The 12,554-nt window shown below is 38.1% G+C and overlaps 1 protein-coding gene across 1 annotated transcript in view; it reads right to left on the minus strand.

The window, feature by feature from the left end:
- The window catches only part of NAA25 (N(alpha)-acetyltransferase 25, NatB auxiliary subunit), a 157,616-nt gene that overhangs the window by 48,239 nt on the left and 96,823 nt on the right, over positions 1-12,554 (minus strand). The window contains exons 14-17 of the mRNA XM_006870459.1: positions 10,093-10,273; positions 9,251-9,350; positions 4,200-4,351; positions 3,385-3,510 (exon numbers count right to left, since the gene is read on the minus strand). Of these exons, the coding sequence (XP_006870521.1) occupies positions 3,385-3,510; positions 4,200-4,351; positions 9,251-9,350; positions 10,093-10,273 (559 nt within the window). The remainder of the gene's footprint in view (positions 1-3,384; positions 3,511-4,199; positions 4,352-9,250; positions 9,351-10,092; positions 10,274-12,554) is intronic.

A 12,554-nucleotide genomic window follows, 5' to 3' on the forward strand; every position in this document is an offset into this window, starting at 1 on the left:
TTATCTCATGATTAAAGGGACAATTGAACAAGATGAAATAACCATAATAAATATCTATGTTCCCAATGAAAGATCTCCAAAACATACAAAACAACTCTAATACATTTGCAGAAAGAAATAGAAGAATCTACAATAATAGTAGGTGATTTTAATACACCACTTTCAATAATGGATAGAATAAGCAGAAAGAAACTTAAGAAAGACAAAGAAGAACTAAACAACACAATCAGCCAACTGGACCTCAGAGATGTATACAGAGCATTCAATCAAACAACCATAAAATACACATTCTTTTCCAGTACACATGAAACATTCTCCAGAATAGACCATGTCTTAGCCACAAAACAAACCTCCATAAATTTACAAATATCAAAATACTACAAAGCATCTTCTCACACCATAATGCTATCAAATTAGAAATAAACAATAGAAAGACCAAGGAAATGAAGTCAAATACATGGAAACTGAACAACACCCTGCAGAAAAGCGACTGGGTAGTAGAAGAAATTAAACGTGAACTCACAAAGTTCCTAGAAACAAATGAGAACAAAAATACAACATACCAAAATCTTTGGGACACAGAGAAAGCCATGGTGAGAGAACAATTTATTGCAATAAATGCACATTTACAAAAAGAAGAAAGAACCAAAATTAACACATTAACACAGCATCTACAACAATTAGAAACAAACCAACAGAGGGAACTAAGAGTCACTAAAAGAAAAGAAATACTAAAGATTAGAGCAAAAATAAATGAGATAGAAACCAGAAAAACTACAGAAAGAATCACCAGGACAAGAAGCTGGTTCTTTGAAAGGATTAACAAAATTGACAGACCACTGGCAAACCTAACAAAAGAAAACAGGGAGAAGACACAAATAAATACGCATTAGAAACCACATAAGGAGCTCTGGTAGCATAGTGGTTATGAATCGGGCTGTGAACTGCAAGGTTAGCAGTTTGAAACTACCAGCTGTTCCGTGGGAGAAAAATGAGGCTTTCTGCTCCTGTAAAGATTTACAGCCTCAGAAACCCTTATAGGGTCGCTATGAGTTAGCACCGACTCCACGGCACGTAACAACAACAAGAAATCACATAGGCAATGTCACAACAGAACCAAAGGAAATCAAAAGGATAATACCAGAATACTATGAAAAGTTGTACTCCAACAAATTTGAAAACTTAGAAGAGACAGATACATTTTCAGAAAAACACGACCTACCTTAACTTACACAGAGTGCAGTAGAAAACCTGAACAGACCCATAACAAAAGAAGAAATTGATCAGGTCATCAAAAAACTCCCAACCAAAAGAAGTCCAGGCCCCGAAGGCTTCAATTGTGAGTTTGACCATTCAAAGAGCTGTCACCAATTATTCTCAAATTATTCCAGAATATAGAGGAGGATGGAAAACTTCCTAATACGTTTTATGAAGCAAGCACAACCAAAATCAGGAAAGGACATCAGTAAGAAATAAAATTATAGACCAATAGCCCTCATAAACATAGATGTAAAAATTCTCAACAAAATCCTAGCCAACAGAAGCCAGCAGCACATCAAAAAGATAATACATCATGATCAAGTGGGATTCATATCAGGGATGCAAGGATGGGTCAGCATTAGAAAAATGAACAATATAAAAAAGAAAAAAGAAAAGAACCACATAATCATATTGACTGATTCAGAAAAGGCATTTAACAAAATCCAACATCCATTCCTGATAAAAACACTCAACAAAGTAGGAACTGAAGGGAAATTACTCAATATAATTAAGAGCATATATACAAAACCAACAGCCTACATTACTCTCAATGGAGAGAAACTGAAACCCTTCCCTCTGTGAACAGGAACCAGACAAGGATGCCCATCAACTGGAGAATGGATAAACAAACTGTGGTACATACACACAATGGAATATTATGCTACCTTGAAGAATAACAAGGAAGCTGCAAGCCACCGCATAACATGAATGAACCTTGAGGACATTATGTTGAGTGAAATTAGTCAGTCACAAAAGGAGAAATACTGCATAGGACCACTACTGTAAAAGACTAAGAAAAAGAACCCTACTAAAGGTTTGGGGGGCGGGAGGGATTCTTTGCTGGTTACTGGGATGTGGCGGGGTCATGAGGGGAAGGTGGTGATCAAGGTAGGGAATACACACAGGATAGTTTGGGTGCTAGGAAGGGGGGCAAAACACAAGAGGGGGGAGGAGAAGGGAAGAACAAGGCTGATGGGAAAAAATTAGGTTTTCATGGGACAGAGGTAAATGATGTATGCACAACCTTGATGTATGCACAACCTTGGAAAAACACGGCTCTGGGATACAGGGATTGTGACATGGTTGGAATGGGCAAAAGGGGGGAAATAATGTTAAGATGCTTGGCTGTCTTTTGAATCTTGGTTTCTTTGGTATACCATTATAAAATAGACACTAGAGGGGTAGAGAAAGTAATACCCAGAAATATCACCATAGAAAGCTTGTAAGTCTGTCTTCTGACTATAACTGATTAGAATACCTAAAATGGGGCTACAACATGTCCAGTCAAGGAGGCTTCCTGCAGAGCACAAGCAGAATGTGGGACCTTATCCAGAGAAGCAACACACCAGAGACAGAGGGAGAGATGGGGTCATGGAGAGGGGGAGCATCTGAGGACTCTAGATTCAAGGAAAGAGAGGGATTAAAAGCTGGTGGCCAGGAAGCTGAATTGCAGAATGTGCCCTTTAGAGGTATAAATTATTATATATGCCTGAGTGTTGTGGGGTTTTTTTGGTTTGTTTTTTTAAAAGCTAAAATGAATAAAGAGAAATATGGCTAACTGATGGTACATTGACGGGATTATAATCATTGTAATGAAACAAGGTATATGATTTGTTGAATGTAAAACTGATGATCTACCCTGTAAACTTTCACTCAATCCACAATTAAAAACCTTAAAAATAAAAAAAAAGATAATGGAATATTTCCATGAACTTTTTGAGGTCCTCTCATATTTTCTTCTGGAGTTTTCAGTATATGGAATTTGTTTACATGTACATTATGAAGTTGGATCTTTTATATCAACCAATAGTCCCAACACAGGGGTGAAGGTGGTGCTGGTCGGACAAGCACTGGACTGTTAACTGCAAGGTCAGCAGTTCGAACCTACCAGCCACTACTCAGGAGACAGACAAGGTTTTCTGCTCCCATAAAGATTTACAACCTTGGAAACCCCTATATAGGGTTCATGAGTTGGAAGTGACTTGATGGCTGTTTTGGGTTGGTTTACCTATATTTTCTAGTGTCTACAACAAACATGTTGTTATACATGTGTGAAAAATATTTTTTTCATTAAATCTTAAATCCATCCTAATTTTTTTCCCCCCAGTGTTAAATTTCCGTTACCTGTCTTTTGGATCCCAGCTGAAGAAAACATTTAAGTCTCTGTTGTCTCGCAAGTCTTCCCATGGAATGTCGTCTTCTTCTGGCCTAAGATTCATTGACTTTATACTTTCTGCCAAGCTGGTTGATCTGTGATACAGAGAATTTATTTCTGTATTATCTCAATAGTAAAACAGCCATGGAAATGTATCTGCCAAGACTATGCTTTACTCGAAGGAGGGGAAGGGAGAGAGGAAGGCAGAGAAGAAGGATGGGCTTCCTATTAAGTAGAGACATGATCTCATGTAAGGTGAACAAGAACCAATCATAGGTAATGTGGGCAAGCTAGCTACACAGCACTATAAAGGCTTCTGGCACCCCAACCAAATGAAAGTGGAACCGCATTAATTCTTGAAAGCACATGTTTTGTACAAAACAGAGAACCTGCTGTGAACTGAGTATGGATCGGAGTAATGACCATGACCTAAAGAGTCCTGGTGGCACTGTAGGATCAGCACTAGACTGCTAACCACAGGAGAAAGATCTTCTGTTCCTGTAAACATTTACAGCCTTAGAAACGCTACACTAGGTTGCTAGGAGTCATTATCAACTTGATGGCATTCAGCACTGGTGAGATAGCTCCTATATGAAAACTGAGATGGTATACTGGCAGTACTCTTAACATTCCTCACCACAGGCACCAGGCGCTTTCCACTTTCTTCTTTCTCCTTCTCCTTCCCATTGTCCTTATATTGCTAATGACACACCTGGGCCCACTAATGGCTGTCAGCATCTGATCTAATCCCTTAGTTTCTTTTCTACTCTGATGCAATACTTACATATTTGCTTCAAGTAGAAGGTCTAATAACATCCGTTCAGTACGGACTTGCGCAAAATGAAGAGAATTATTCAGTCTGTTCCTAAAAGCGATAAACTCTGGGATCTTCTCAAATGCACCATATTTGTAAGCTTGAATAATATATTCTGAGGTCTGGGAAGGAAAGATATCACCTTGGTATAAATATTTCACAAGTTCAGGCAATGTAAGCAAACCTTGCCAGCCAGGACAAAATTAAACAATAAATAAAATCAACCCAGAGCTTAAGTAAAAGATCTTGAATCTAATCTTTAAAGGTCTTGGTCACTAAGTAGATTATCACCCTTTAAAATGTTATTTGCCTTTTTTTCCCCTTTACATTTCTGCTTTACTAATATTACCAATGTAACTCTCAGCTGCTGCTACCATCACATAGACCTTCTCTGGACAGTCACACCTTTCAACTTGACAAGACTGGAGATTTTGTTATGCCATGAAAATCAAATTTTAAGTTAGTACCATTATGGAACAAATATTATTCCATGTTTTTCTGCATCTAATCTGTAATTAACAAAGGTTTTAAAATACCAGAATAATATAACCATCACCCCACAACAGAAACCATTTTCCTTCAGAAAGAGACAAGCTGCTCCATGGTTCTCAATATTTCTGAATATGCAACACAGACACAGAACATAAGGACACTACATCAGGATAGAGGTAAAGACACTAAACAAGGCCTACAAAAACTCACGTCATTATCCATTTTGAGGACAAAAAGACTCCAAGAACCAGATTTCTTGTCTGTCCAAACTATGTAAGACCTCTGTTGCGAATCCCCATGAACAAATGAAGTTGCACTCACTACATGTGTTCAATTTTAGATGAACACGTATATGCCGATGAAATGGAGAACAGAGGCAAGACAAAGAAATATAAACAGAAACTCTGGCACAACAGAAGAAAATCTCAGAAGAATATTTCATGGGTGTGGGCCTATACCATCAGGATCAGAAGACAGGAGGTCAACCCTTTGGGCCAAGGGAAGTATGAAGCTCAAAGCTGATGTCTGCCCCAAACAAGGATACTCTTTAGAAGAGCCAGTGTTTTTGTACAACCTTAGTCAAGTTTGTCCCCATCTCCATTATGTCTGAATAATTTGCCCAGTAGGAAAATAGGCTAATAGTCAACAACATACCCTCTGATACACAGCCTCGCAGGGTTCATTTCAGGCCGCGGGATTGCGCCACGGGCGCTAATTCAACTGCATTCGATGCGGCTTTTAAACCCCCACGGGACACCTCGGCGAGCTGTTTGCCTGCAGTATCTGGAGAAATTAAAGACGGACGGACACAAGAAAATTAAAAAGATTACTTGTGATCCTGCAGGTTTAAAGAAGGACGATCCGAAAAAGCTCGAGTGTACCTTCTAGTTTGACTAAAGGACAATGATATGCCCCATCAAGAAAAGGCCAGGATGCTCTAAACACATATGCCTATCCTGTGGCCCCATGGCTTGGAAAACATAGCAAGGTTTGCTATCAGTCCTCACAGTAGGAACTCATAGCTTGAAAAATCCAGTTGGTTAGGAACATACGATTCAGCAATTAATCAGGATGAACACATCAAAAGTATACATTACAGCTCCAAAATATGCTAGGATTCAGGGAGAAGCAAGTTTTCCCAAGTATCCAAGCACTTCCCATTTCTCAGTGGTCCCGTGAATATACCACATTAGAAAGAAAGGGAAAGAAAAGGAGTGGCTTTTAAAGGAAAATTAAGGGGCAACAAAGAAGGAATATCATCCTTTAACAAACTAAGAAGGTAACTTTAGTTCTCTAGCTTGTCTTTTTAATTTTGTCCTCCTTTAATGCTGCAGTAGAGTGCCATTGCAGACAAGACAAGGACCCAAGAAGCAACATACAGGACAAGCACTATGACAATGTGAACTAACTGAAGACGCTATCCCATAATGGAACTGCAGGCAAAACTGGAAGCCAAAGGCATTTAAGATTTCTGAATATCAGAGTATGTTGTCCATACCTATTTCTACTCATTTGTGCACCAATAAGGCAGTTTAGATCCCATAGAGATTCCTGAAATGAACCCTGGTCACTGTAAAAATTAGCAAAATACATGGACATCAAATCCCCAAATGATGATTCTGATGAATACCTAAAACAGACTTTCAAAGAGGGGGAAAATAGTACAAGGGGTCTTTCAAAAATGACACAAACTTCCAAACGTTCCACGAACTTTTTGAGGCCTCCTTATTTGAACAAATAAACAACTTTTAGAGCTATGGGAATCTAGCTCTAATTCTTCTATTCAGATGACAGCAGACAATGACCTGTCCAGATAGGAACCCTTATGTAGATCTTCCAAATATAATTTTCCATCTCACAAAGTCTTACAAAGAATACCAGATCTCTCTCTGCAAAGGGTTAAAAGTATTTTTGAAATAGCTTACTGTAAATGAAATACATCTGTCACTCCAGGAAAAAGCACCTGGGGATCCAAAAAAGTACCAAGAATAAAACGTATTCACTTTCCAGAGAGATATTTCTACCACTATGAGTAAAAAGTTTAAAACATACAGCACACCGCACACCTGCGTTCTTTCTGAGCCTTGGTTTCTTCAGGAAACAGTTCACACAGGTCTCCTTGCTTCTTATGGCACTGAGTCCAAGGGGGCACATTTTCTCTAGCTAGATTGTGTTTTGCTTCTCTCCCAGGATTCCTCCCCATTTCCCCAAGATGATCTAATATGATTACCCTAATAAGATTAAAGCACCAGACTGCAAAGCCGTTTGAACTGTAAGGTCGATAGTTTAAGCTCACCAGCCTCTCCTCGGAAACCCTATGCATGCAGGGTCGCTATCGGTCGGAACTGACTCAACGGCACTTCTCAACAACAACAAGATTAAATAACTTCTATCTTCTTAGCAAGTAGTAATACAAACAAATTTCAAGCAGAGGTTAGTTCCAGATCAATACAATGTTACATCATCAAGTTCAGCATCACATACATACACTCAGGTAAACACACACAACCACCAGTCACTGAGGACAACATGCCCTCTCAAGCAAGTCACTCCTGGGATGCAAGTCTTCACGAACAATACTGTTCTTCTAGAACACTGGTTGACTGAAAATTGGAGTGATAACAGTCAACAAGCTTGAATAAATCCCATAACTCTCACCTCCATCCCACTATCTCAAAGCTCCATACTATAAGAACTACACTGCAAATCACAAGGTCTGTGGTTCAAGCCCACCAGCTGTTCTGTGGGATAAACATGAAGCTTTCTGCTCCCTAAAAGATTTAAAGCCTCGGAAACCCTACACAAGGTTGCTATGAGTCGGAAATGACTCAATAGCACTTAGTAACATCTCAAAGCTAGGTGAAGAAAAAAACTCACAAAAGAATTCTTCAATAAACCATTCTTTGCTAACTACAGAAATGAGAGCCAGAATAATGAGATTTGAAGAGGACTTTTCTTCTGGATTTCTTTCTAAATTAATTAAAATGAATTATCCTATTGTTAGAGAATCAGGGAGGACAAACACAGATAACAGAATGTATGGTGAACACTCTCAGATATATAATCACACTACCCAAACCAGACTAGCACTTCTTGAGCAATGTGTTCAACCTCATGCTAATGCCCACATTCCTATCTCCCTGACCAGCAGAGGTGGTACAAAAGGTCTTAAGTCAATACCAATCATTTGGGAAACAAGAGTCACTTACTCAGAGGGATCCTTTGTCACTGTAGCCCTCTAGACCATGCCCTGAAGCTTGTCAGATGGTAAGTAACAAGTGCTGAGAACAGTAAGTCCATAAAATGCCACTGTTCAGAAGCACTCTGCCCTGCCTCTATTTAATATTCTGTCAAGAATTAAAGGAGACCTGGTGGTACTGTGAGTTAGATACGGGGCTAAAACAAGGTTGGCAGTTTAAAAACTCACCAGCCACTTTGAGGGAAAAAGATGAGGTGGTCTGCTCCCATAAAAATTTATAGTCCCAGAAATCCTATAAAGAGTTGCTATTGGGTAGAACTGACTTGACAGTAGTGAGTGAGTTGGAAGATAAGGTTCGCCATAGCTGTTATAGTTACAAATGTGTTTTTTGTTTTTAATTCTCATGAGTGCCAAGAAGAATCTCAGAAACCAATTTCACTTGCCCAGTTCCTCTAGGGAGCTGGTAGCTTGTGAGAATGGAAAGCTATGGGGCAGATATGCAGCATAACTGAATTCCAGGGGATGAGTCTCAGAAGCATCTGACAACAAAACAGGCAGAATGACCAAGCTAGAAATGTTCCTTCTCTACACATCAATGATCAGGTAGTTGGTGTCCAGGGTTGACAGAGACTGAAGTAGCGACTAAAGCATTTTTCCATAAAAACCTGTTTAACTCACAAGGGTAGTCCAAGTCTGCTGGCAGTGAAAAATATGACGCAAATCCCATCCTTTTATTATGGCACACAGAAGCTTTACCTGTTTATTCAACGTCTAAAAATATACTATTCAATTACCAAACTATCCTGAAATGACCTTCAGTTGCTCAATTTTATACTACTAAGAAAAGTAAGTGCACTCACTGTTGGCAAAGAGCACTGTAGTTACAAATTTCAGAAATAAGTAAAGTTAACAAGGAGCAGAGTCTTACAGCATTTTAAATATAAACTCTATGAGCTATTTTTTATCCTCTTGGGAAGACTCCTTAGAGATCCAAACACAGCTCTAAGAGGAAGAATGTTTCCTATTCTTCCTACTCTGTTAATAACCAGTTTTAAAGGCTTCTATTAAATATATCCATCTGCTTCCTCTGGTTTTTTCTTGATGGTATAAAAATAAGCACAACAGTTGCCAATTCAACATGAAGCATACCCAATGTAACACAAGAAATAACTCTTCACACCTCTACTTAGCAGCCTAAAGGCACACATGCCAGGACAGCATAGTGCACCTCCATGTCTGCACCTGTGACATGACGTAAGATGCTTTCTGAATCATGTGCATTGAGCAGGCATGACCATATTTAAAAAAAAAAAAAAAAAAAGTCACTTACATCTTTCTGGTTGGAGTGGAAAAACCTGAGTGCGAAGTTACAGGACTGGGATGCCGCAGAATACTGACCTAAGGATGCGGCATATCGGGTCAAAAGGTATCTAAGTGGGGAAGGAAAGAAAAGGAAAAAACAAATCTGTTACACTTATCCACTCTAATAGCCAATACTACACTTGAAATTACTATGGCAAAGAACAATGTAAATACCCTGCCACAAAAATGATCTAATCCATAGAATCAAATTAATTTGAAGAGAGAGAGCATGCCCAGTTAACCCAGCTTTGTGGAAGACCTGACGTTCTACGCCATGCTTTCTTATACTCTACTGAGTGATGGAACATACACCATAAGAGAACATAATACTGTCGTTCTGAAATAGCACCACGGGAGATTCAGAAAAATGCCCATATTTCATTCATCACAAAGAGCAGTCAAAATACAAATTCAGAGGGATCTCTGAAGTCAGCAAAATAAAATACATGTGTCAACCTCAAGTACAAGGCAGAAAAGACTTCAAAATATGGAATGTTAAGAATGAGGGCTCAAAGTATAAAGCTGTTTCCTATTTCTGAAGGAACCTTTTTCTACCATTTCTAAATTGTGAAAATCCTCACAAAATGTTAAAAATAAATAAATAAAAGCCTACTGCCATCAACTCAATGTAAATTCCAAGAGACCTAAACTTTTTTTTGTTTTGCAGAAGGTCAAAATAAGGATTTTTTAAACTAAATTGAATAATACTAGGAACAATTTTACTGCTAAGACCTATAAGTGAAGGTTCCATATATGAGGACTCTACATGGTGTAGCTGACGGCTCATTATTCAGAGTATATACTACCAACCCAATGGTATCATGCTGTATGTGCTTAGCATCAAGGCTGGAGTAAAGATCCACCACCGGTTCAAATGCACCCAGCATACAATAGATTCGAACAAGCAGCAATTTGAATTGAGCATTGGAAGGGCTATGGGTTAATCCCTCTTCCAACAGAGTCAGGGCCTGCCACACAGCGGTCTCGTCACCTAGAACCAAAATATAATAGCATTATCCACATTATCTTAACATAAAAATGGACAGAAAGCTACATTTTCCCAGGTTTGCAATACAACAACTTAGTGACATCAGCATCTCCTCTATTCTAAGAAAGAGGCTAGATAGCAAAGAACACATTTCCGGTACACACATGTAACCAAATTAGAGCATTTTCCTAAATTGACAGAGCCGCAAAGTTAACCTCACTTTGCACCTTAAAACACCCTCTGCAAGAAATGATGTAAACTCTAAGGTGTCCTGGACTTGTGGAGAAAAGTTAAGAAATCTCATGAAGTACTCAATTCTGGGAAAAGATGAATTTATGGGCTCTACAACCTTCCCATAAAACATTTCTTTACAAGACCCCAGATAGATATTCTCTCTAGATATCATGTTTCTTCCATATGTAACCCTATTAAGGGGATAGCAAATATGAAATTTGAAAAAAGAAAACAAAAACTGCTCATTCATAAGTAGACAAATCAGAATGCTACTTTTTGGCATACCAAATTCACCAACACATAGAATATTTCAAACTAGTTTAAAAGTTTATCTCAATTCTATAAAATATACTCAGAGAAATACGAAGACACTATTTTAAAATGCTGATTGAAATGGCAAATGTCTTGTATAAATAAAATTTTTTAAGTTAAATAAATAAATATGCTAGAGTATCTTTTCAGAGTTTAGAAAGCTGAGACTCGAAATAAATTGCTTTACAAAATTTTTAGAAGCTACTTTCACAGTCAGAAAAATAACTAAAATAAAAGCTTCATGCATTAGACTTTTAAATTATATTCTAAAGTTTTTTTTGTTGCTTTCTCCCCCACTAAAGATATATGTTGTTGTTAAGTGCCATCAAGTCAGCTCTGACACATAGTGACCTGCACAGGGTTTCTTGGAGTAGCTGGTGGATTTGAACCATCAATCGGTAATTCAAAGTCCAGTACTGATCCTACAGTGTCATATTAGGAGTCCTCAAAGATACACAGAACATATCAAAGAATTGAGGCTTTAGCTAACATCACCCCAACAATCCCACTCAAACTATGCAACCTACCCAAATCCACACAAACTCCATTATTACTTAGATGTATTTCTTTCAACCTATAATTTCTTTTGCAGTCCTGGTGTAGCACTGAAGGAAAAGCACTGGACTACTCACCTCAAGGTCAGTGGTTAAAACCTACCAGCTGCTCCTTGGAAACCCTATACAGGGGTCATGCTATGAGTTGGAACTGACTTGACAGCATTTAACATTACTTTTACAAAGTAGTGCCACAGCATATATACAATTTTGTATTTTGTTCTCTAACTTTTACATGTTTTTCCATGTTGCTACCTGAATAGGGTCGCGCTATGGATGGGAACCGACTCAATGGCACTTCACAACAACAACAACAACCTGGTCTTCACAATCTTAATTTTAATTAATTGCATAGTCATTTACTGAGTCCCTGGCATATCACTAGATATGAGGCCTAGAAAAGAAAGATACAGGTGGTACCCAGCTTCAGAAGGCTCAGTTAAGTAGAAGAGAGAGATGGATAATTACAGGTATTTAGAGAAAATCCTGTTTGTTCAACGATAACTGTTTTCAGGATTAAAAATTAAAATAAAAAAATTCTTAAAGATGGTATCTTTAAAATGAAAACAAATTTTTCAAAGTAAACAGCAAAAGAATGGCTTCATTTACATCTCACTCTGAACTATTAAAGCAAAGATTATTAGGATGTTATCGGATTTTGTAAATTTTAGAATACAATTACAACTCTATGCAAATTCTTCACACCAAATCAAAAAGTGTATCAAAGGTTGATGAAGTATTTTGGGACATAATTTTTCTGACTAAACTGTTTGACAGAAAGCAGAAAAACTCATTTTACTTTTGCAGCTTAGTCATTTTTTAATGGAAAACAGAAACACAATCTTGTACACCAATGGTCACTATAGCACTATTTACAATAGCCAAAAGGTAGTTAAAGCCTAACTGTCTATTAACAGATGAAATGGATGAATAAAATGTGATACTAAATAATCAAGTATTTCTATGCCACAAAGAGAAACAAAGCTCTGATATATGCTACAACATGGATAAACCTTGAAAACATTGTGCTGAGTAAAAATTAGTCTGTCACAAAGGGCAAATATTTTATGCTTCTATATATATTAAATAAGGAGCTCTGGTAGCGTAGTGGTTACGAATCGGGCTGCGAACCTTAAGGTCAGCGGTTCGAAACTACCAGCTGCTCCGCGGGAGAAAGATGAGGC

This window comes from Chrysochloris asiatica, unplaced genomic scaffold, assembly GCF_000296735.1.
Source record: "Chrysochloris asiatica unplaced genomic scaffold, ChrAsi1.0 scaffold00142, whole genome shotgun sequence".
In the NCBI taxonomy this organism is placed as follows: Eukaryota; Metazoa; Chordata; class Mammalia; order Afrosoricida; family Chrysochloridae; genus Chrysochloris; species Chrysochloris asiatica.